Source organism: Rhinichthys klamathensis, unplaced genomic scaffold (assembly GCF_029890125.1).
Source record: "Rhinichthys klamathensis goyatoka isolate OS25496 unplaced genomic scaffold, OSU_Roscu_1.1 h1tg000111l_1, whole genome shotgun sequence".
Classification (NCBI taxonomy): Eukaryota; Metazoa; Chordata; class Actinopteri; order Cypriniformes; family Leuciscidae; genus Rhinichthys; species Rhinichthys klamathensis.
The window spans coordinates 7344483-7371493 of record NW_026606649.1 but is presented as its reverse complement, the minus strand read 5'-3'; the positions used below and the strand labels follow the sequence as shown (position 1 = coordinate 7371493).

Here is a 27011-nt window from a genome sequence, read left to right as displayed (position 1 = left end):
AACCAACAAGGGCCATTAGCTGCTGGGCTTGGGAGGGTTTACTTCATTTATATGTTTGATTGGTTTATTGTGTGGGTGTGGTTATAAAATTGTATGAGGGTGTGAACTGAGGTTGTTTGAATTTAATTGGTTTTGGATTTTCTTTTTTTTCTTTCCCCCCCCCCCCACCTGCTGATTTATCCAATGGGATATTGATAGAAATGGTTTCTAAAATGTGTTGAGCGGCTGTTGAGCGGCTACACTGACGTAGGCTACGTCATGTACGTAGCCTAACTTTCTTTTTAGTAAGGCCGTGATAGGGTGTTGCAGTGTAGATTCCCATAAATCAAACAAAATCACACCATTTTTTTTCCTCCAATGTTTAATGTTTTAATGATAAATAATGCAACATTAATGCAAACCCAAATTTCAGCCTCACATAATAACTTAAATTCATCACTTATTTGTGGTATATAGTTCTTAATTTGATGTAGGCATGACTCGCTTTGGTTTCCCTGAAAATCAGGAAAGTATAAATTTCTATAAAAATTTGTGACAAAATACTCTATTTCTTCAGGGTGTTTGGAAATTTAATTGTTCATTTGCAAAGCAGAAATGCTTTTCCTTTAAGTGCAAGCGCTGCAAATGCGAGCTGCTGAAATGACGTCACAATCGTACTGCATTATATAGGTGCCTGAAGTGTACATATGAAGTAGACTCGCTCCCTAGGTCAAAATCGAGGGAAGGAGGGTCTGTCCATATAAACTTCCACTTCAAAATGGCGGCAGGGATTCCCCCGAGGGAAAGTGCTTAGGGAAGTTTGCAAGGGCGTGTCTAAAAGTGGACTGGAACGCAGCCCTCAAACATACTTTCACACTTACTTCCTGTTGCATACACGCAGTCTCAAGTGCCAAGATGGCAAGTGTTGGTATTTGGACAGGCCCTCTGATTCTACCGAATCACTTTGTCTCGCGTCTCTCATTGTATTATTGGGATAGCCAATTTATTCTAGTGATTCAATTAAAATGGCACAGCATCTGTTAGAAATTATATTACTTAAATTAAATTATAAATTCTATTACTGGAATTACTGATATGTTATCTTTGTTAAAAACATATTTCCCCCCTTAAGTAACTTTTATTTAGCTACTTTTCTGATTACATATTTAGCTTTGTAAGCTTAATTTTCCAAAGCAGCTTCCACAACACAGCTCACGAGCAGCATTCTGAAATCTAAAATGCAAATAAAACACCCTGTGGCATTGTGGACTTGAAGAACACATGCGTCGAAGGCCACAAGATCAAAAGTCCACATTAAGTGCGACATCTGGGACAAGGCCTTGGATATTCAAACACGGGCTGACAATGAATGTACCAACACACACACCCTCACCAAGCATGCCTGTGTAGTGATTTTGAGTAATGAAGAGGTAATCAAGTCAGGGCAAGAACAATTAAACCACAAAGGCCCTCTCAATCTCTGCCAAGGTTATGCTTCTTAATAACTAATGGGATGTCTTTATCTCAGGGGTTGCACTACATAATACACCACTACATCTGTTAATTGCAAGGCTGGGAGAGACACTGGAGTAATTTGTAGTAATGAATTAATGCTAGTCACTCAGTCTATATGTACTCTGCTCTAATGTTGGTGAAGGCTGTTTAGGTCTTACAATTGTCTGCATGACATTTTATCCATCATGTCATGTATTGGGATCATAATCGGGTTCCTTATTTTTTCGTATACAGGTAACAATGAATTCCTAACAGAGTGACAATGCAAGTTTGACAGAAATTGACCAAATTTTTTTTTTTTTTTTTTTTTTTTTTACAGATATATTGTTCAAAATGCAGATGGAAAATTCCGACAAAAACAAACTTTTCAAATGAGAGAACAATGAAAAAATAAAATGTATAATTTGTGCATGTGTGAAAAACGTTGGGATCAGTATGTCTTTTAAAAAAAACTTCTATTCAGGACATTTATAATGGTACAAGACTGAGATTTCTATTACATAAAAAAAAAATAATTAGGCTAATCATCCTTAACATAGAAACTCAAACAGCAAGTGTCATGTGACACTGACTACTGAAGTTTAGCCTTTTTAAAAATATATTAAAATAGAAAACAGTTGTTTGAAATGGCAATGTTACTGTACTGAAATCTGGATCAAAATGCAGCCTTGGAGAGTATCAGAAATTTCTTTCAAAAACATTTTTTAAAAATCTTACGGACCCCACATTTTTTAACAGTATAGCTATATATTTACTAACCCTGAGCAATTTTAGATACAGTTTCCTAAATAATGTATTATTTACATATTCAAATAGACGCTACGATTTATTATGAATCATATTTCAACAAAAATACAGATTAATACAGATTATTTATTACAAACTAAAATTCCCAATGTAGGCTAAGTACGAACGGGTGGTTCACATAATCAGCCTTAAAATGACTGGCTGACATTATACGTTACTTGACGAATTACTTTTATTTTGAAACTTAAAGCGCGGAAGCTGGGTGGGCATGCGCTGTGCTTTGTTGTTTTTTTATGTGCTATGTTGTCAAACAAAACTCGTCCTATGAAAATACAAACTGTTGTCCGATATGTGAAAAGTAAGTAACGGTGAATGATAAGTAGGCATATAATTTGTTACGTGCATATTTGTTATACCTTACTGAATGGCTTTAGTTTATCAAATCTGTCAGGTATTGAAGATCGTTTTAAACAACTGTAGCCTTATGTTGGTTGGTCGCACAGACTATATGAAGGGTAAGTTACACATGGACTGACTGAAATGTGTATCTCTTCTCTTATCAGTATTCTCCAAACCAAACAACTCACAGACTTTAATATTAATCTTTAATGAAAATGCCTATTTCTTCTGGACACAGGTATGACGGTGGTGAATGTATCATTTGCTGCGGCTGGGTTTTTAGGAGCATATCATCTGGGGGTAACAGAGGCGTTACTGAGACACGGAGATAAACTGCTGTCCTCTTTAAAAGCCTGCGCCGGAGCTTCAGCTGGTGCTTTAGTGGCCACTGTGATGATCACTGCTCCTGATAAACTACAGGTAACGATATTCAGTTACAACCCAGAACATGTTACAACAGGGCCGCTGGAAGTAATTTTGAACAGGGGGTGCTGTGAATAATATTTTTTTTTGACAAAACCCCTATGAGCACAGCAATACCATTGGATTTTTGTTAGAACTGTGTGTGAGTGGACCTCTGTCCCTCTAGGGGGGTTCGGGGGCATGCTCCCCCGTAAGAAAATTGTGTACTTTTTAATGTTAAATTCATCAATCTGGTGCACTTTGAGAGTTGAAAATTAAAAGCTCCAACCCATATTCAGTGTGCAAATTAAACAAAGAAAAATTAAAACCTCTTTTAGTTACAGTGTCTTTCTACATTACTACTACATAAAAATAGTTATAATATTAATCCCATGATAGTAATAGCCATATGTTGTCAAACAAATGCACTGAAAAATAAAGGAAACTTTCATAATTCGTTTTGTACTAATTTCTATATTTGAAAGAGTATATTTCTATACTTCACATTAAAGATGTGATTGGGCAAGCCCAGTGTCAATCAAGAAAATAACCAATGGGCCGCTGATTTAGGTGTTTCATGGGATGTCAGAAAAAAAACTAACGCTGACTTTTTTTTGGACCAAATGCATTTACACCGGCTCTAATCCAGCGCCAAAACGAATGGGCCGCCGATGTACGAGTTTTATGGGCCGTTAAGACAAAAAACATAACAAAAAAAGTATGAGATGTATCGGCCCAAAAAGCACGTCGGCCCACCGGGAATCTCCCGTTATTCCCGATGGCATTAGCCTATGCCTGGACGTCACTCACCTGTTGCCTTCACCATCCACTTATTTAGTTGCTGTCGCATCAATTGACACGCAATCTCCTTTCCCCTCTTTCTTTTTAAATTTTTAGCCCCCGACAGATTTTTTGCTTTATCCATCTTTTTTGACGACAACTCGCTACTCGTTCCTGCTCGCTCAGCGCTCAGCGCTCACGGCGCCCGCGCCCGCTCGCGATATTATCCCCCCCCCCACACCCCCCTCTTCTATGTCAAAATTATATGATGGAATCTTATGAGGGCGCCTAGCCTGTTAGTCCTCTAAAATGTTTTATAACATTGAGGAAATGCATAAATGATTAAATCATCATTTATGATTAAATGATTAAATCATCATTTATGATTTAGAAACGCACAACAGCAGCTACATATAGAAAATATAATCAAACGTATAATGTGCATCATTTATTACACGTTTTATCCTGTTGTTGACGTTAGCCTACATAACATCCAGGTTGCTGCCACCTGTCTCCATAAATGAACAATTAACTAACATTATTGGTTAATAACAGTGGGTTAAATAATGACATTTGCAACATCACGGTCTGTATCTGACAGGACAGTTAACATTGTCAGCTAACTTGCCTCAGGCTTGTTTTCCGATGTGCAGTTCTTTGTTCGGCACTGTGTCCAGTTGTTAGACTCGCCGTGTAAAAGACTTTGAAAACAATTCTGCCCAGGTACTCTGACTCGGATTGGCTGCCAGGTCTCAGCAATAAGAATGATGATTTTTAAAGCTGCGAAATTTATGGTAGATATAGCGGGTAAATGCTGGCCACGGCCACGTTCCCCACACTTTCTGTCTCCATCTCCAACCTTTTTACACAAACCACAAGGAATCTCCGAAAAAAAATAATAATAATCAGAAATCCGTTTCTGTGCCATATTTCCTCCTCGTTTCTGTTATTAGACTATATAGGCTACTAGTCTGCTGCTGCCATGGCCCATGGATGGATGTATGCTGCATGGAACGAGCGGGAAACCTCTTTACTCGGCGACACTAGCCTGCCTGCCATGACGGTGACAACATAACTTCCGAACCTGTGTTGATTAGGCCTCAAAATAATGAAATTAAAATCCAAAATACACGTAATAGCCTACGTGTGTCAAAAATCTCAAAATCATTTCCTAAAATATTAATAAGGAATTTATAAATTGTGCAAAATATTTTTATTACATTTTAAAAAAAATTCCCTCTCGCCAATAGGGGGTGCTGCAGCACCCCCAGCACCCCCACTTCCCGCGGCCGTGTGTTACAACAACGGTTTTCTGGTCAACAAACCTAACAATGTGTTAAAAATGAAGTGCCAGCAACGTTCATTTAAAAATGTTGCTTATTTTACTAAAAGAGTTGCATGCACAACTTCAAACATGAAAACATTTATTATTATTATTATTAATATTATTGCCTTTATTGTCATTGCATAACAACGAAATTTAAATTGCTGGTGGTGACACATAATATAAGACAACACTAATACATAAACACATTATATAAAAAAATAATAATAATATAAAAAAATATATATATAGTAATTAAAAATGCAGTGCAGTCCAAATGGTCATGAGTACTAGAATACATTTAGAAATATTCCAGCTTTTCTTATTTTTCTTTTAAATTATCAAAGTCACAAAGAAGTATTGGCAATAGATTTTATGAATTCTCTGATACAATTACATGCATCACTATAATACAAAAAATTCATAGCATTATTCTTTATCGTTTATCGTTTTCAAGTGCCTGAGCTTCACTAAAGTATATTTATGAATGTCTGCTGTACCCTTTTGAGAAACTAAAATGCAGACAAATCCATTATTTTTATTTGATTTGATTTTTCTAAGTAACATAGCTCAAAAGGGACTGCATATCAGCAGTGTCCCTCATTGTGTTTGGGAAAACCGACTGACCTGTTTAGACTTGAAAGTGATTGATTGTGTTCCCTGTCAAGCCAACAGATCTGTAGAAACCACAGATTTCTCACAGTTGCATCACCAAGGCTCAAGCATGTAACTGACTGAGCTCCTTACCTATATGTTCTGACTTTGTGTTTTCTTACAGCATTGTAAGGAATTCACCTACAGGTTTGCCAGTAATGTGAGAAGTCAGAGATTTGGAGCTGTGACGCCAGGATATGACTTCATGCTTGAACTGAGGTAAATGCGGCTCTCAGACTCTAATTTCTTGATCGAACGAAAATGATTCACTAGGTTGAAATTAACCCCAGAGGGTTTTTTTGCAACCTTTTCTCCTGCATGCAGAATTTTAATCAGAAAGGCTGTCTTGGTAAGATATCCTACTCAGCTGTTTCTTTCACTCAACTATATTCACCTCATTTCAAATCGAAGAATTAAATTTCAAAATGGTGTTAGAATATTGCGATAGATAGTACTGAGGCTGGATCAAAATTACCCTGCACTGAAAACACCTTGTTACATTTTTTTTTTTTTTTTTTGCAAATGGCAGAAAGTCTCTTATTTGTTACTGTTGTTATGCTTTTATGTTTTTCTCTGATGCCATTGCAGTGTTTTAAATAAAATGCATTTGTAAAATAATAGGTGTCCAATTTCTTCAAATTGACGTTGTGGAGACTTTTTCAGTTTCTGTGAAACGATACTGGTTACTAACATAACCTCGGTTCTCTCTAGAAGAGGGAACGAGTATTGCGTAAGTTTAGCTTACGCTACGGGAAAGATTCATCTTCTCGAGATATTGAAGCCAAAAAATTAACCTTAATTTTGTATATGTTGTCAACGCAGTGCAGCAGCTAGCAGACCTAGAGCGGGCATTCTAGCGCGCTCATAGGCTGCCCTGCGGGAACTGCACAGCCTACCAGTGAGCCCGACGTGACGTCACGTCCGAGCACCCTCGCCGCGTCCTAGCCCGCCAATATGGGCGTGGCTTAGCCTATATAAGCGGGTCTCGGAGGCTGATTCTCTGGTTTTCATCGACTGAAGCGAAATAGCGCTTGTGGCGTTTAGCACGGCAGGTTTACACAATACTCGTTCCCTCTTCTAGAGAGAACCGAGGTTACGTTAGTAACCAGTATCGTTCTCTTACGAGAGTTTCTCTCGTATTGCGTAAGTTTAGCTTACGCTACGGGAACCCATTGTCCACGCCGTGCGCGCCCGCATCCACCTCATGAGTCACAACACTTCTGTGAACCCAGAAAGTGGGAACAACACGCATGTACATAAGCGCGAGCATAAGCGCGAGTACTATGAGCGTATAAGCGCGTGTAAACAAGCACTGACTGGCAATACAGAGCGGCCATGTGTGGCCAGTGTATAGGCATATATAGCACATAACCTGAAACAGTGCAGCTCAACCAGAAGAGCTGAATTCACGTGAGGGTAGTCTGCGCATGATAGTATCTGGAAAGGGCTAGCCTCTCACTTAAACAGACAGCAGTTTCGCCTGCAGGGCGGGAACTTCTAGGTTATAAAACCTGACAAAGGTGGACGGGGAGGACCAGCCCGCCGCCACACATATGTCTTGAATGGAAATTCCGCTTGACCATGCCCACGACGAGGCCACGCCTCTAGTGGAATGAGCCCTGATGCCCAAGGGGCACTGCAGACCTTTTGCCGTGTAAGCGGCTGCGATTGCGTCTACTATCCACCTGGACAGGCTCTGTTTCGAGGAGGCGCGACCTTTAGTGCGCCCACCGAACGAAACAAACAGCTGCTCAGAGCGCCTGAATGGGGCGGAGCGCGTAATGTACAATCTCAGAGCTCTGACTGGGCAGAGGAGATTAACATCACTTTCACTATCGGATGCTGGCTGAGCCGATAGAGAAATGACCTGTGCTCTGAATGGGGTGCCAACCAATTTGGGAACGTAACCATGTCTAGGCTTGAGGATGACTTTAGAGTCATTCGGGCCAAACTCAAGACACGACGCGCTTACAGACAGCGCGTGTAAATCCCCCACGCGTTTGACTGATGACAGTGCGATCAGAAAAACAGCTTTGAGCGACAGGTATTTCAGGTCCGCTGTGTCCAGGGGTTCAAAGGGGAATGCTTTCAGGGCCTCTAGGACCAGTGAAAAGGTCCTACATAGGAACCGAGGGGGGGGCGCGGGGGGTTCATCCTTCTGGCTCCTCTGAGGAAGCGGATGATAAGCTCGTTTCTGCCTATTGACTGGCCATGCATTGATTCAGAGAATGCTGCGACAGCCGCCACATAGACTTTGAGCGTGGAGGGGGATCTGCCCCTATCCAGCAGCTCCTGAAGGAAACTGAGCAGCCGTGGGACCCCACACGTTCGCGGATCCAGGTTTTTGCTAGTCCACCACTTAGAGAACACAGACCATTTGGACGCGTAGAGCCTTCTGGTAGAAGTAGGGCTGGGCGATAAAACGATAACGATAATTATCGCGATATAATTTTTCTCGATAAAACGATATCAAGAGGTCGATAAATGTTCGATAATGTTTATGCGCCAAAAGCGGAACGAAACTAATTTGAACCGCGCGCGCCTCACGGACTGTTTATCCGCTTGGCTCAAAGTCCAAACGGCAGCGCAGCGCGAGCTCACTAGAGCAGACGCGTTTACTCTGATCGTCTCGCTCACGAGATCCAGTGAGAAGCGCTTGAGTTCAGCGAAGAACACAAATGTTTAAAGACAGATGAAACACCGCTGACAAACAGGAGAAACAATGCGCGCAACGATACAGTCAGAATCTGAATTGATACTGAATCCATTTAGCCTACCATGGATTTACTGTAAGGTTAGCCTAGTAATATTAACTGCACCATGAAATGTGGGATATACATATTGAATTGTATAATATTATTAATGTAGACAATGTATTAAATGACTAATGGAATATAATTACAGTATTTAATTATGTATTTAACTGTTAGGCTACTGTTTTTCATACAAATAGGCCTACCATAGAAACCATAAAGTTACATTTTGCCATGATAGTGAGGTGCTAAGTTATAGGCTATGACTGGTTTTCTCTGTGGTTATCATGATCTAAATGCATGATACTGGATGACCAATGGTTTTTAATAAAACTCAAACAGTCAGAATATTACATTTTACCAAATAAAAATGTGGTCGTTACATTTTTTTTTTTTAAACAGATGTTACTGTTTTTGTTAATGAACATACATTTAACATAGTAGTATTAGCATTGAGTTAGGATGCAGATTTACTGTCAACTCACTGTCAAATATGCATTTCGAGACAAAACATGTCATTTGAATATTGCAGCATGCACTGCAAACTGTGCTAAAGAAATATTTTTCTATTAAGATATTAATTTTGTTAAGGAAAAATGACAAATGTTTAAATGTTCTACCTCAGATTTGTGAAATGTTCACCTGTTTGGCAAGTGTTTGTCATGAAATGTTCTGACAATAAAGAGTAGTTTAAAACCACAATTAACGCTCTGGTTTATACAACTTTCACTTAGGAGCAAAAATCTGCCTTTAAACTTTGTTTAAAGATTTGACATTTATCGTGATAATTAGTGATAATCGATATCGACTGATATAAAAAAAATATCGTGATAATTTTTTTGGGCCATATCGCCCAGCCCTAGGTAGAAGGTGCTCTAGACTGCGAGAAAGTGTTCATTACTGCGTCTGGCAGGGATACCCGTTGATCACACGTGTAGCGACCAGCACTCCGGGTGGGGATGCCAGATCGAGCCGCGCGCTTGAGAGAGGAGGTCTGCTCTCAGCGGGACAGGCCATGGGGCTGTCTGTGACAGCCGCATTAGCTCTGGGAACCAAGTCTGGTTCTCCCAACGCGGGGCTATGAGGAGCACTGAATGGCGCGTTTCCCTGATTCTCTTGATCACCTGTGGTAACAGAGATACAGGAGGAAATGCATATAGCGGACGGCTGGGCCACGTTTGGGCAAGCGCGTCCCTTTCCTTCGAAAAGAACGTCGGGCAGTGAGCGTTGTCTTGTGACGCAAAAAGGTGACCCGGCACAGAATGGGTCTGAGTCCATGCATCTCCCGAGGCCATGCATCTCCCCAGGGCCTGGGCCGCAGACTTGGTAGCGCGAAGGGAGAGATCCGTCGCGCTCCTCAGGTCCGTAACGGCAGCTGGGTCCCGGCCTTTCTCGTCCCACTCGCGGAGGAGAACGGCTTGGAGAATTTGTAGAACAGCCATTGAGTGCAGGGCGGAAGCTGCTTGTCCGGCAGCGGCGTATGTGCGACCGACAAGGGCAGATGTGGTCCTGCAGGCTTTAGATGGTAGGGCAGACTTTGAGCGCCATCTCGTGGAGGGCGGGCAAAGGTGCGCTGCGACAGCTTCCTCGACCTTTGGAATGTATCCCTTCTCGGCGGTGCCGTCCACTTGGGAGAGCGACGCGCATACAGAGGAATGAAGCCTCGCGGAGAAAGGGGCATTCCACGATTTAGCCAGTTCTGAGTGCAGCTCAGGGAGGAAGGGCGCGGGCCTGGAAGCAGGCGCTTGACGGCGGCGACTCTGAAGAAAGCAGCCATCAAGCCTGTTGGGGGCGGGCTCCTGAGGCGGTGACCACTCGAGCCCGAGGCGGTCGACGGCCTGTGACAGAAGGCGCATCAGTTCGGCTTCCGCTCCAGCGCGTGTTCTCCCAGACTCCTGAATAGAAGAGGAGGCGGAGCGTTGAGAGCTCGACCAGTCCTCGCTATCCGAAGCTAGGATGGAACAGCTATCTCCTGCGGCGGGTCCATCCGCATCGTCCTCAGACTCGACGGCAGGGCGGGCCATAGCCGGCGGCTGCGTGTCAGTGAGAAGAGGCGGGGAGGGCGTCGGCGAGGCTCGAGGGAGGGACTCCGGCGAGCGCGTCGTGGCGGCGGCAGGCTCCTGCGGTCTTTGTGAACGCCGGTTCTTTTTCTTGCGCGGTGCAGCAAAGGGCGGAGAGATAGCTTCGTTCTGGAAGGCTTTGAGTCGAGCCCGCAGGGTCGACATCGGAAGATCCTCACAGTGCTCACATCCTCCCGAAGAGAGGGCAAGAGCAGCATGTTCCTGTCCCAGGCAGAGAGCGCATATAACGTGGTGGTCTCCGACGCTGAGAGGGGCTCTGCACGAGCCGCAAGTGGACCGAGACATCTTTAAAAAGACGCTCGTGTTCTTTTAGATGCTCGGATTTGCAATGAGAAAAGGATACAACGCCGGATAGCGTAGCTCGCTTCGGAAGGCTGAAGGTGGCGAAGGTGGCCGGCTTCCTCAGTCACTGTCCTAGCTGGCTTTGTCGCTGTTTCAACGGCGGCGGCTTCTCAAGGTCCAGCGATGCGAGCAGCTTCGCTGAAGAGATGAAAATCAGAAATTCAGCCTCCGAGCCCCGCTTATATACGCTAAGCCATGCCCATTCTGGCGGGCTAAGACGCGGCGAGGGCGCTCGACTGGTAGGCTGTGCAGTTACCGCAGGGCAGCCTATGAGCGCGCTAGAATGCCCGCTCTAGGTCTGCTAGCTGCTGCACTGCGTTGACAACATATACAAAATTAAGGATATTTTTGTTGTAGGTATAATTATAGCTTATATGAAGCTATATTTTCACAAAATACACATTAGTTAACCTTTTGCTTGAGTCTGTCCCTTTCAATCTGTTTATGTGGAACACAAAATTGGCTTGAACGATTAATTCACAAATCGCACTCAACTGTTTCTTGAGACTCAATAATCCATTTGCAGTTATTAATTGTTCACTGAAGTAAATAACGATTTTGGTTTGTTTCATACACAAAGCTATCAAAAACTTGGATTATAGCCCTGAAGTCATATAGATCACTTTTATGGTACTTGTAGGGTGCTTTTGCATTCTTTTTGAAGCTTGAAAGCTCCATGCTGCATTCTGATCATCAGGGTCCCTACGCAGTGTTCACAGCTCCCTTCTCTCTGAGAATGGGATATCTGTTGAAGTTCACTTCACTTGACAAAATGCATTAATTTTGAACACCCTGCAATGTCATCAAACATAGACAACTCTTGAGTCGCGCATATTAGAGGAGTTTGAGATATAATAATAATAATAATAATATCCTTCTGTAAATAAATTAAGTATAAATTCCCATACTGTCATTTAATGTAGCCTACATGTATATTTATATAAATATGCATTTAGTAATTTAATTAATATAAATTGTCATATTTTAAAGTGCTAAACTGTATGATAAATGCCTGTTCCAAGATCACTATTCAGTGAGTACAATCTATTTTTAACAAGAAGCACAAGCTCCATTGAAAATGTCCTTCTTTATTGCAGTAATTTCCTTAAGAGAGTTTCAAATGTAAGTGGATGATTAGACCACATTGCGGTTTTGTTTGATTGGCCTCCGTGAGTATTAACTATAATTTCAAATATTAACTTAAAGGTTCTCTTCAAATAGAAGTGTTTGTGTAAATTCATGTGAGAGACTGTTGTGGCAAAAATTCATCTCAAACAAACATCACTGCGTAAGAGACACTCAGAGTCAAATTATATAAAATAGAAGTATTTATTCTTGCAAGAATAGGAGCAGTCTAATACACAGTTGTTACCCTGTGCAGAAGAGTGACACACCCCCAGACAGACTGAACCAGCTTTTATCTAAGTTTCAAGGCCTTCTTTCCCCCAGAGCCTTCCTCCCAGTAGTTTTCCATAGACTAAGCCCCCCTGCACCAAATGGCCTTCCGACATCTAGGTCAGAGGTCCCTGTTCGTCTGCTCTCTGGAGTGTCTCCCCCTTCTGCTTCCCCAGGTACATAAACAGAATCTTCTCTCACTACAAGTGAGAGACACACATGTGACATTCTTTGAATCATCTATATTTTACACATTGAATAGGTTCTCTCTCTTATGATATCTGTTAGGGATCAATGACTATTAAAATTTCCACAACAAATTCCCGCTTTTTATCATTCTGATTACCCATAATCATAACAATAAACAATAAGACAAATTTTAAGTCATATCCTCACACTTATACTCTTCATCTCTGATTTTTGCATAAATGATCACTCTCCTTGAACCTGTGAAGAAAAATTTAGAATGAAGAAGCATAAGGCTGTTTTTGTGGGGGAAAGGCCCCGTAATATTTTAGCTAGCAAGTAAACATTTTTACTGGGCCGGGCTAAGCGAGAAATCACTGTTCCTGCGCTCCTGTAAACAGACCCTCAGTCACGCCAGTAAGGAAAAAGGTAGTTATAACATAGTAAGGAAACAAACAGATAAAAGTATAATAAAAAATCACTCAGTTTCAAACCCTATCTTTGTACGCCATCTCGTAACACGGATGACCGCTGCTTGTAACCTTCTTTAAATCTTTTGCCCTTAATCTTTCTCAGAAAATAAACAAATAGAAGAAAAACAAACAGAACATACATTTAACACATATCTCACTGTAGCTCCCGCTACCTGTATCGTCACATAATTTTGTTCATCCTTGGGATAGACTGTCATTTTCACCAATTGAACAGACAGCATGTTTCACCTGTCACTGTAATCATATTCACCCATGAATAACAAAATTATTAGAATAACAATCCTAACTCCTATCATTAAGCCTTTTCCATTATTCTACGCCCATCTCCATATTTCACCTCGGTTTTCCTAACCATATTTTGTTCACTTCTAATTCAATTTAGTAAGCTCTATTTAATGCCATATTTAACAAAATCTAACCAGAGAAGTCTTATAATTTTATCCATTCTTCTAACCAATGCAGTTGTTCAATATTAACTCTAATATTTCCATTTCGGACACAATCAATATATTTTCTACATTTACAATCAAATCAATACCTAGTTTGATTCAATCAAACAAAATCATCACAAAAACAGATTCTTCTGTTAAACTTAAACCATCAGTTGTGTTGATCATCTCGTTCGCCCCACGGACGTTCTGTTTCTTTTACCTCTAACTTTTAATTCAAACATGCTGTGGTTCTACTTAATAAGCTTCAACAATTATCCCTATAATTTACATTAATTAATAGATCTTCTCTTCCCAAAAACATTTTCCTTAAATATTTCCTAATGAATAAGTAACCAATCAAATCTTTTGATCTAGTGTATATCAATACTAAGCCCTATTTTGATTTAATCAAATAAAATCCACAAAATAATCACAAAACCACATTCTTAAACCATTAGTTGGTTCACATCCTCCTCCAGGCGTGTTGATCATCTCGTTCGCCCCATGGACTATGGGATGATTGTGGCCTGTTGGTGTTGTCTAAGGTGAGAGGCTTGGACCCAGGTGACACACTGATCTCCTGAGATCACCACCGCACCCCCACTGGAATGAACCATTTCCTGCTTCCCGTCACCTGTGAATGGAGACCTTAAGTATTTTGTTAGTGACCGCTTGTCTTGCCGCTCGTCCCCTTTGGTGTGACCTGTGGATTCAACAATCTGAAACATTATCACCGGATAATTTCTTGCTCACTTAATAGCACTCAGTCCTTTTCCCCTGAAAAACACATATCCACTTTGCTTACGTTAACAAGTCAATATTCATACATTTGGAAACACAATCAGTTCAGCTTGATGCAATCCATCCTGACATTCTGTAAAAGGAAAATTTTAAGTTATGCGCTGCGCAGGTGTAGCACCTTTCTTCCACAATAATAACCCAGGCCAGGACAGTTAGCCAAATTCATCCATAACCATTATTTTATTGGGCACATTTTGCCCTGTCTCCCAATCCTGCATGATCTCTGTAAAGAGAAACAAATTTTGAGGTTATTGTCAGATAGTAAAGTACGTAGTTTCTTTTGTCTACTGTTCTCCCGTGTCCTTCGATGCCCTGGCGTTTCCTGTTGAAAACAATCTTTGTTATTGGTGTGTGCAGCACACTCACAGACATAAATTTTGTTAGGCAGAAAAATGGCTTCTTTCAGGGCTTTTATCCAATTACCCCTAGTGTTCTCCCAACATTTATTCAGCAAATGTGAACCCCTTAATAAACCATATTTGGCAATTGTTATACCATCCCCCTTTTGATGCACGACACAACTCGAGCATCAATTTAACATAACATTTAACATAGTGTTTTTGATAAAGTTTGCCATCAACACTAATCCAAACATTCCTTCAGACAAATTCCCTCCAGACATCTTTCTCTGCCTCTGAAACAAAAATATTACAAAAATATTACATTCTTCACTTAAAGCCACAATCTCATCTTCTTATCGAAGTATTTGAAAGGCAACGGCCCTCAGTCTCACACCGAATCTTGCTTTTCAGGCCTGTTGTTTGGTCTCTCAAGTCAGTCATCTACAAACATTTCCAAAGTCATCAATTGTTTCTATCAGGTCAGGTCATGCTGTGCAGACTTGGTCAATGTCAGTCAATCATTTCTCCCCCTTTGTTCACAATAATCATAAATATGAGAGGCTCTCTTGATAATTTCATGTTGACTTAGCCAATATGTCACTTTGTTGTTTCCCTCAAATCTACAACATTTTCATTTATCTCAGCCCATGCCAGATGGTGATCTACAACTACACAATTCCAATTTACTTAAACTGATCTTCAAATCTACATTATGTATGACAAAATTATTACTACCAGACAGAGCTTGATGGCCAATCAACTTAAAGCTTGTCCCATGTTCTGTATTGTCTTTTCATCAGAATTATCAGCTTCTTTAAAATTTGTCATTTGCCTTAACCCATCTGTAATGATAAACTCATTCCAGAGGTTAATGACGCAATATACACACCATTCAGGCGGAATATTAGTGCCCCAAACTAATACATACAAGACATAAAGTGCTGTCACCACACACACTCATACTAGACACACATATGTTAACTGTTCATTTTCAATATTCATTTTTCTTTATATTATTGCTTAAAGATTTAAATTTTAAATAAGATTTTAACCTTTTCATTTTTTCCTGTAGCTTCTACCTAATTTTACATCTGTTCATTATTCATTTGATTTTTAGACAAGTCAGCTGGGTTGTTTTGTTTCATTATCATTATTTTGCTTCAGCTTGCTCTAGCAGGCCGATAACAGAAAGACAGACACAGTTACCATCCCTTCCTCCAACTCAGGCAGTCTCTCTCACTATAAACAAATAATATTTCCCCCCCCCAGCCTCCTAAGGCTGTAACTTAGACAAAATTTGTATTCATTACAATAACCTTTGACCATTCACCTTTGTTATCCAGACTTTTCTCAAATCTACAAGAGCTGTCTTCATCTTTAGCCACCACCATGTCTAACGACCTTCAAGAGTTAAAACTATGTTATAACATATTAGTTCAAAATCAACACTATGATTTTCCTTGCCCATAAGGCAACCAGTACATAAAAAAAATTGTATTACTGTCTCCACAACAACTAATGGGAATCACTTCATGGCCTCAGCTGGCTCTTGAAAGCCCACTCCTGTTCGCCCTTTATCTATAATCTCCATCAGGGTGTTTTCCCCTGGCATATTTGCAGACGCTTGTCACAATAAAAAAACAAGCCATACAACTAATGCGGTTTCTTCTGGCGAGTGGTATATATCGAGGAGCTTTGCTTTATTGGGGAGACATGCCGTAACTCGTCACCGCGTCATCTCCCCTTAACGCCATAAGGACGCTGCTGGCCTCACAGCTCCTGCTCAACCCTCATACCTGTCTCACATAGCACACCTCCATTCAGGAGATGCCCAATGACTTTACGTGATCCACTCTGGCTTGGGTTGCCTCCTGTCAGGCCAATAGAAGGTCTTACCCGTCATAGAGTAGCCACTCGTGCCCACTGGTGACCGCTCTTTCCCATCACAGGCTGTTTGCTTCAACAGAACTCAGCTGTTTTCTAGAGCTTAGGAAAGGCACGTTCAAGAGTCACCAGAGCCATTCGGATTGCCTAATAGTGTTCACATGGGGAGACAGTTCAATAACAACAGTATTTAATCACTTAAATCCATTAACTATCTTAAAAGCAGCAACCTAGCTACTTGGATTATACTCAGTGAATTTAGATCACAACCGTACATTCAGTGTACTTCATCTGTAGCCGGAGCCATCGGTCCTGAATGGTGGAGACTAAATGAGACAGAGAAGTTACTGGTCCTAAAATAAGCTAATCAAAATGTCATCTCTATCTGTATTATTGTTTTAAATACTTCTTTAAAGTCATTCAGTTTTATTTTTAAAACATCTCTGTGTCTATGATCCTTCAACTGAAACACTGTGCTTTACACATTATCACAGATACCAGCTTTTAGCTGACTCATTGAATGAGAGAGACTCTGAGACTCTATTGGATGGTACACTGCTCTCTCATATACTTCTAACATCAAACATTTATCTATCATCTTTTAACTCTATCCCAGCTTAAGGCATCTTTGCCAGAAATTACATACGGTTTCAAATAAACATATTATTTATATTTGTCTTTTGCCCACCTCAGGGAATTTAGACATTACAAATTTTCCACTCAGATTGAGTCTGTTGCACTGGCAGTTTCAGGCACAGCACACATCAGATTTTAGATAAGCGAACTGTTTCATTACAGCCCATAACAAACTTATCTTTTGAAAGCAAAACATCAGCTTCTAGTTCTTTCATGGTCAACTTTTCAAGCGGTTTGTTTAATCATATGCCTTTCAACACATTTTACATTTAGCAACTGTTAATTCAGTAGCCTACTGCATCTGCTTATTTGTTCTTACATAATGGTAATTATTCTAGTTCTCAATAACGTTTCACATTTCTCAATCTCAATTTTAGTTGTCAAGTTCTCAATTACCATAACTTAATATCTGACCTCAAAGTTTTCTCTTCTAGGAGTTTATCAGTCTCCAATCAGGATTCACACTAACTTTTACAAGGCTACTGCCTCTTTTGCAGTTATTATAAATCATCTTTGAGATCTGTCTCTCTATATTACCTGAACCCTTTTAAAAATGCTTAATTAAAACACAATTCTCCTTCTAGTTACCTTTACTATATTTTGCAACTCACATTTGTTGCAGTCATTCATTTTGCATCAACCTGTATTCAATTCACTTATAAAAATTACTATTATAGATCTTTTCTTCAAAAGGATTCACTTTAAGATCAATCTTTTGACCTTGTTTTTTATCTCTTATTTCTCAGACCAAAAATTGTCACTGTCGTCATTTAAACACTGATCTATTTTCAAACCAATATTATTACCAGAAATGTGTTGTCATTTTATCACATTTTTAAAACCCCTCTCGGTGGTAATTTACAGTTACCTACTAAATTGTCCTGATGACCACCATTAAAACTCTCTGTCATCTAGTGAATTTGTTTCAGCCTCAACTTCAGCATCAGACACCTGTCCTTGACTATAGTTTGATCACTGTGAGCTTGCAAACGGCTCCAACTAACTGCACACTCTTGAAGCAGTGTGTCCCATTCAGGAATGTAAACAGACCCACTGATAAGCAGTTCTCTGTATTCCTTTGACCATCCACCAATGGCGGATTCAATCACAATAGCCAAATCATACTCTTTATCATTATTATTGGCAGAACATAATTTCATGAGCAGCACAGAAAATGCTCAAAATATTCTAATTTGTTTTCTGTCTTTACCTTAGTAATTTGGTATTATCATCAACAACACTAATTACAAGTACTGTTGCTGTTATCCCAGCTTATCTTTTACAAAACATCATCTGCAAATCTCTTCAAAGTGAGATCTTCAGAGCAGAGCTGTTTACAGCATTTGCTCTCTTCTGTCTCTCTATTTATTTATCTATTTATTTATTTTCCCGGACTGTTCAGTTACTCTTCATAAAGTGTAACAATTTGTACATCATTATTTTCATTACAACTGGTTTGAAGCCTTTTTCCTTCCATTACATGGTTAGTCTGCAGATTCAACTTAATATTATCATTATTTTATCAAAATCTAGAATTGTTCCCCATTCTGCTTAAAACATTCTTCATATCATGTTAATCCCTGTCAATCATACAATGCCTTATTTTATTCTAAAACTTTTCATATCATTTAAACTTCCATAAATTCTATCAGACCATGTCTATTTTCATCACATATAGTTCTCTACTATATTTCCTCCTTTCTTTTCCCTACATGCCAGTTCCTTCATTATCCTCTCCTTTCTTTTCTCAAACATGCCAGTTCCTTCATTATCTAACCAGTACATGATTGTTTGAACAATCCCCACACACACATGTCTCACACACCAACCTTTTGTTTTTTTTTCACTTCCCTCTTCCACCAAGTCTCACTTACAGTTCAGTTCCCTCTATTTCACACAGACAGGCTTATTGCTTCTTGCTACTTCAATCCTTGTCATATAAATTTAAGTTCTATAGACATCCCATGTCATGCATCCATTATCTGTTCACATTTTTACACACATGTTGAACGCAGCCACAACAACCTTTTGTCCCGCTGCCCTGTTCCACTGATTCTCGCACACTCTTAGTCTATTTGTGCTCAGTGTTCCCTCCCTGGGGAAATCATGGTATTTTCTCAGTTTTTTCAATATCTAAAACATACATTTTTTCCCCCATACTTTCCTAGTTCTACAGAAAACCGGTGTATCAAATTTCGCAAGCTTGCTTTTGAGACATCCCCATACTGGCTGTTTTCTGTTCTCTGTGGATTTCTCTTCAACGCGCGTTCTCTTGGTCTGAAAGGCGTCCCTCCCAGACCCGATTTTTCTTTTAACCCAAATCGGTCGGGTTGCACTATTAGTGCCCTCCTAATTATGGTTTACCAAAAAATCTTTTCTGGTTCCCCCTAATTAGCCTCAGCACCTAAAAACAATTTGCTCCGTGGTGGAACAACTAATTTTCAGGGTACCTATCTGTTTGAAATCTCTTGATCTGTTACAGTTCTCACTTAATCCCAGATTATTTATCTGCTTGAAATTTCTTGTTCTGTCACAGACCTCAATTAATCTCAGATATTTTCTCTCGTATCTGTTTGAAACCTCTTGATCTATATATAGATCTCAATTAATCTCAGATTACGTACCACAGAAACAGCCCTCAGCCAATATGGTTCAATTTCACTCTTTCCCCAATTAAACTGAATTTAATTAACTTACCCAAAAGAAAATAAATTGAACTGTCTCTTACCAGAGATGCTTCTGTTGCCACCTGCGGGTTCTTTAGGTTCCAGTGGTCGATTCTCCCGGCCCTGATATCGGTCGGCCCCTCTCTCTCAAGTTTACGAGGTAGAGCTGGAACTTACTTAGTCCAGGTGGCCAAACACCGTCCGATCTCAGGTCCAGGAGGCACGTCCAAGGAATATCACTTCTGACACCAAAACTGTTGTGGCAAAAATTCATCTCAAACAAACATCACTGCGTAAGAGACACTCAGAGTCAAATTATATAAAATAGAAGTATTTATTCTTGCAAGAATAGGAGCAGTCTAATACACAGTTGTTACCCTGTGCAGAAGAGTGACACACCCCCAGACAGACTGAACCAGCTTTTATCTAAGTTTCAAGGCCTTCTTTCCCCCAGAGCCTTCCTCCCAGTAGTTTTCCATAGACTAAGCCCCCCTGCACCAAATGGCCTTCCGACATCTAGGTCAGAGGTCCCTGTTCGTCTGCTCTCTGGAGTGTCTCCCCCTTCTGCTTCCCCAGGTACATAAACAGAATCTTCTCTCACTACAAGTGAGAGACACACATGTGACATTCTTTGAATCATCTATATTTTACACATTGAATAGGTTCTCTCTCTTATGATATCTGTTAGGGATCAATGACTATTAAAATTTCCACAACAAGACACAAACACATTTCCAGAAACACATTCGTTTCTCACGTAAATGAATATATATATATATATATATATATTTAGCCTCACACAGCTGTGGAGATCTTCAGAAAAAGAACTGTTCCTGGCTCCAGTAGAATGAGGTTTGAATGGTCTGTAGATAGTGCCGTTCCGATGCAGAAATGTGTCACCTCCTCAGTCCTACTTGTGAAATCCCAGATACTGCTGGCATATGAAACGGTAGACTTTTTTTTCTCTCTTTCTGTTGAAGGGAATAATATATGTGATGTGCACAAACCTCTGAGGGCTTCTTATAATCTTGACATACTGCTTGGAGCGGATAGCAGGCTTCATTTTGATGAAATATCCTTAGAATGGAAACGTTGAGTGGATTTTTCTTTCCTTATTTCTCCTGCGTTACCTCTGTGGTTCAGCCAACAGATTGTGTAATTACTATATGATGTTGAGGGAAAAATGGATTTCACTGAGGTTGTTAATTATGCAAACACAACAAATGAGCATCTGTCCTTTGGTTTTCCTCTAGGGAGGGCATCGAAGAGATTCTCCCACCCAATGCCCATCAGTTAGCCAATGAACGCCTCCATGTTTCAATAACACACTCAAAGACATACAAGAACAACATGGTGTCCAGCTTCACCTCAAGGGAAGATCTAATTAAGGTATTCATGCTTGAGGTCAATGGACAATGATTTATCTTTCAACTACCCGAGTGATTCCCATTCCCATCTGAAATTGTGAACAAATTGCGCTGGTGCTTCAGTAGTCCATCTAACATAATGATAATGAAAAACCTCTTTTAAATATGGCGCTGCCTCAGATTGGAATCTTCTCCAGACTGATGAGATTAAAAAATTAGGTGTCTTGTAGTCAATATATTTTTTATATTAAGCAATCGTCAGAGTATGTTTATCTCGTAACATCGAGATAAACATGTTATTACATAACGATGTTTTTTATTTTTGTTTGTGTGTCGTAACTAATGTAAAAACTGTCAATGTAAACTCAGCTGCCTATCTTGGCCAGGACACTCCCGTAGATTTTAATCTCAGTGAGTCTTCTTTCCTGGTTAAATAAAGGTTTATAAGTGTGTGACAGTAGAAATGTATGTATGTATGTATGTATGTGAAAGGTGAATGTAGGTGTGTGTGAGAGTAGAAATGTATGTATGTGAAAAGAATGTATGAGTGTGAGAGTAGAAATGTATGTATGTGAAAGGAGAATGTATGAGTGTGAGAGTAGAAGAATGGATTTTGGCTTGTACTGCCCCTCATACATTTTGATATTTTTAGGGCGCAGTCAAAAATGTCAGGGTGATATATTGAAGCATTATTAGTTTTAGATTAGTTATTTGAATATATATATATATATATATATATATATATATATATATATATATATATATATATATATATATATATATATATATATATATATATACATACACTCACCGGCCACTTTATTAGGTACACCTGTCCAACTGCTCGTTAACACTTAATTTCTAAGCAGCCAATCACATGGCGGCAACTCAGTGCATTTAGGCATGTAGACATGGTCAAGACAATCTCCTGCAGTTCAAACCGAGCATCAGTATGGGGAAGAAAGTTGATTTGAGTGACTTTGAACGTGGCATGATTGTTGGTGCCAGAAGGGCTGGTCTGAGTATTTCAGAAACTGCAAATCTACTGGGATTTTCACGCACAACCATCTCTAGGGTTTACAGAGAATGGTCCGAAAAAGAAAAAACATCCAGTGAGCGGCAGTTCTGTGGGCGGAAATGCCTTGTTGATGCCAGAGGTCAGAGGAGAATGGCCAGACTGGTTCGAGCTGATAGAAGGGCAACAGTGACTGAAATAACCACTCGTTACAACCGAGGTATGCAGCAAAGCATTTGTGAAGCCACAACACGCACAACCTTGAGGCGGATGGGCTACAACAGCAGAAGACTCCACCGGGTACCACTCATCTCCACTACAAATAGGAAAAAGAGGCTACAATTTGCAAGAGCTCACCAAAATTGAACAGTTGAAGACTGGAAAAATGTTGCCTGGTCTGATGAGTCTCGATTTCTGTTGAGACATTCAGATGTTAGAGTCAGAATTTGGCGTAAACAGAATGAGAACATGGAACCATCATGCCTTGTTACCACTGTGCAGGCTGGTGGTGGTGGTGTAATGGTGTGGGGGATGTTTTCCTGGCACACTTTAGGCCCCTTAGTGCCAATTGGGCATCGTTTAAATGCCACGGCCTACCTGAGCATTGTTTCTGACCATGTCCATCCCTTTATGGCCACCATGTACCCATCCTCTGATGGCTACTTCCACCATGTCACAAAGCTCTAATCATTTTAAATTGGTTTCTTGAACATGACAATGAGTTCACTGTACTAAAATGGCCTCCACAGTCACCAGATCTCAACCCAATAGAGCATCTTTGGGATGTGGTGGAACGGGAGATTCGCATCATGGATGTGCAGCCGACAAATCTGCGGCAACTGTGTGATGCCATCATGTCAATATGGACCAAACTCCCTGAGGAATGCTTCCAGCACCTTGTTGAATCTATGCCACGAAGAATTGAGGCAGTTCTGAAGGCAAAAGGGGGTCCAACCCGTTACTAGCATGGGGTACCTAATAAAGTGGCCGGTGAGTGTGTATATATATATATATATATATATATATATATATATAAGTTATATAGAATATATATCAAACTTTTGGAGTCAGTATGATAAAAGAAAATAAATGATTAAATACAAATTATGAAAGAAATAATTATTTAAGGAAATAAAGAAATTAATACTTTTATTCAGCAAGCATGCAATATATATATATATATATATATATATATATATATATACACACACTCACTTAAAGGATTATTAGGAACACCTGTTCAATTTCTCATTAATGCAATTATCTAATCAACCAATCACATGGCAGTTGCTTCAATGTATTTAGGGGTGTGGTCCTGGTCAAGACAATCTCCTGAACTCCAAACTGAATGTCAGAATGGGAAAGAAAGGTGTTTTAAGCAATTTTGAGCGTGGCATGGTTGTTGGTGCCAGACGGGCCGGTCTTGAGTATTTCACAATCTTCTCAGTTACTGGGATTTTCACGCACAACCATTTCTAGGGTTTACAAAGAATGGTGTGAAAAGGGAAAAACATCCAGTATGCGGCAGTCCTGTGGGCGAAAATGCCTTGTTGATGCTAGAGGTCAGAGGAGAATGGGCCGACTGATTCAAGCTGATAGAAGAGCAACTTTGACTGAAATAACCACTCGTTACAACCAAGGTATGCAGCAAAGCATTTGTGAAGCCACAACACACACAACCTTGAGGCGGATGGGCTACAACAGCAGAAGACCCCACCGGGTACCACTCATCTCCACTACAAATAGGAAAAAGAGGCTACAATTTGCAAGAGCTCACCAAAATTGGACAGTTGAAGACTGGAAAAATGTTGCCTGGTCTGATGAGTCTCGATTTCTGTTGAGACATTCAGATGGTAGAGTCAGAATTTGGCGTAAACAGAATGAGAACATGGATCCATCATGCCTTGTTACCACTGTGCAGGCTGGTGGTGGTGGTCTAATGGTGTGCAGGATGTTTTCTTGGCACACTTTAGGCCCCTTAGTGCCAATTGGGCATTGTTTAAATGCCACGGCCTACCTGAGCATTGTTTCTGACCATGTCCATCCCTTTATGGCCACCATGTACCCATCCTCTGATGGCTACTTCCAACAGGATAATGCACCATGTCACAAAGCTCGAATCATTTCAAATTGGTTTCTTGAACATGACAATGAGTTCACTGTACTAAAATGACCCCCACAGTCACCAGATCTCAACCCAATAGAGCATCTTTGGGATGTGGTGGAACGGGAGCTTCGTGCCCTGGATGTGCATCCCACAAATCTCCATCAACTGCAAGATGCTATCCTATCAATATGGGCCAACATTTCTAAAGAATGCTTTCGGCACCTTGTTGAATCAATGCCACGTAGAATTAAGACAGTTCTGAAGGCGAAAGGGGGTCAAACACAGTATTAGTATGGTGTTCCTAATAATCCTTTAGGTGAGTGTGTATATATATATATATATATATATATATATATATATATCATAAGCAACAATAAAGACTAACTTTGTTAAAAAAAACTATTTCAAATAAATGCTGGAAAATTTGAACTATTCAATGAAATCTGGGGGGGGGGAAAGATCATGGTTTTCACAAAACTATTAAGCTCCACAGCCGTTTATAATAGGCCTAAAAAATACTTTTTTAACTTTATTTTGGATCAAATAAATCCAGATTTGCTGAGAATAAGAGGCTTTCTAAAACTTTTTTTAAATCTTTTGTACGGTAGTGTATATAAAACTTTTTTTGGTAGTAATAAGATATGTACCTGTATACAAGGTGTAAGATAAATCTGTTTGTTTTTGATTTGTTTTTTTAATGCAGTGATTACACGGCAAGTTCCCACGCATGTAAAACTAAAAAAATGTCTTTATCACGGGCACTATAAATATTATAAATCAATACAGTGGACAGAGCAATAGATGGTTCTAAGTGTAAATTATGTATTGTGACTGTATTGTTTTTAAGGTGCTCTTGGCCAGCTGCTTTGTGCCTGTCTATGCTGGAGTGAAGCCAGTGGAGTTCCAAGGGCAGGTAATGGTGTCTTATACGACCAGCTCTCTTGGCTCCAGTACTGTCTGTGACTCTGCCGAGAGCTGATGTTTAGTTTTCATTTAGATGAATGAGCAAACCAACTCTTTGGTTCTGCTTGCCCCCTACACTGACAGAGGTCTGATAAAACTACATTAGCAGCCAATTGTGGTGGTATTTTGAGCCAAAGCAATTATGAGGTTGCATTGGTGAAGTTCAAGTGTGTCATAGGAAAGCATCAAGTTCATCAAGTATTACTGTATAATAACATAATGAAGACTTGCACTAGAAATTCATTTCTTTGAAGTGGCATACAGAAATTGTATATTGATGTTTTGTAATGCTGTCGATTTAACATGTTAATTTAGTACAATTTAAACAAAGTGAAAAATTTTAACATGTGTTAAAGACTGGAGTAATGATGTTGAAAATTCAGCTTTGCCATCACAAGAGTAAATAACAATTTAAAATGTATTAAAATAAAGTTATTTTAAATTTGTATAATATTGCACAATATTATTATTATTATTATTATTATTATATTATTAATATTATTATTATTATTTTATTACATAAATGCAGCCTTACTGATTATAAGAGTGTATGTTATTTAAGAATGTTGATTTCCTCAGAAATGGATGGATGGCGGATTCACAGACAGTCTTCCTGTTCTCCCTGTGGGACGCACAATAACAGTGTCACCATTTAGTGGCCCCCAGGATATTTCCCCAGCACATAAGGGCATAAGTAAGCTTCACCTCAGATTGGCCAACATGAGAGTTGTGGTAAGTTTTTAGCATTAATAAGCCATAGACATAGTTGAGCAGTACTACTTAACTCTAAACATTTAAAATGTAAATCTCCTTCCAAACTGTTATGTCATAACCTGACAAGTTTTGACATTTTAATCGTTTTCCACCCTTAGTTCTCCAAGGACAACATCATACGGCTGAACCAGGCCCTGTTTCCTCCCTCATTAACCAGGCTCAAGGCACTGGATCAAGAGGGATACCAGGATGCTGTTCACTTTTTAAAGAAAGATGGATGGATGTAATAACTGATTTTCTCCTTTCTAGCACTTTCAACTGCTTGAATGTCTAAAATGTGGCATATTGACAGCAAGACAAATTCCTCATAGCAGTTCATTTGTGGCGTGCAATATTATGTTCAGTGTAATAATCATACTTTGACTTGGTGTCTAGTTTCATTCTCAAGATTAAAAGCACAGTAAAATACATCATGTATTTCAGGAGGCTGAATGGTCATTGTTGTAGCCACATTGAGATGTGCCTTAATTAGCTCAAATTATGCATAGGGAATTTTAATAATTAATCATGAATATGATTAATATATTGCATATTACAGTTAAATTATCGAAATTGAAAATAGATCGATTGTATATATGAATGGTAAATCATAACGAATTATAATTCCTCATTCATATATCAATGGTCTCATTACAGATCGATTATATGAGATAACTTTAAGGGAATCAATTTAGTTTATCAAACAATCGGTTTGTCCAGCAAACAGCCGTAAGATTAACTTACCAACCTCAACAAGGTTGTCCCTTTTTATAAACTCCAAGAAGTCTCAATGTTCCGGCCGTGAACATTAATTTTCTCGTGTTTATAAAATTTACGTTACTGATATGGTAACAACTTGTAAAGCTTTTGTAGCTATAGGATCGCATTTCATTGACTTGTAAAGTATGAGCATTCAAAAACAATCAAGAATATAATGGTTTTAATAAAATGAAACTACGGATACAGAATTCTACATTTAAACACGGGATACATGTA

The 27011-nt window shown here is 39.6% G+C and overlaps 1 protein-coding gene across 1 annotated transcript; it reads left to right on the top strand.

Annotated features, from left to right (window-relative positions):
- Nucleotides 1–2652: 2652 nt before the first annotated feature.
- Nucleotides 2653–26479, top strand: pnpla4 (patatin-like phospholipase domain containing 4). The gene is made up of 7 exons (XM_056254401.1): nt 2653–2756; nt 2879–3060; nt 5925–6019; nt 21064–21199; nt 25147–25212; nt 25842–25994; nt 26135–26479. Exons 1-7 carry the CDS (start codon nt 2666–2668, stop codon nt 26261–26263), a joined length of 852 nt encoding a protein of 283 aa, XP_056110376.1. The 5' UTR covers nt 2653–2665; the 3' UTR covers nt 26264–26479.
- The last annotated feature ends 532 nt before the right edge of the window (nt 26480–27011 follow it).

Bases quoted from the DNA above. Each gene is read 5' to 3' on its own strand.
- pnpla4 (XM_056254401.1), top strand. From the start codon at position 2,666: ATGGCTTTAGTTTATCAAATCTGTCAGGTATTGAAGATCGTTTTAAAC. The intron at 2,757-2,878 runs GTAAGTTACACA...TTCTGGACACAG, and splicing joins TCGCACAGACTATATGAAGG to GTATGACGGTGGTGAATGTA. The intron at 21,200-25,146 runs GTATTCATGCTT...ATTGTTTTTAAG, and splicing joins CAAGGGAAGATCTAATTAAG to GTGCTCTTGGCCAGCTGCTT.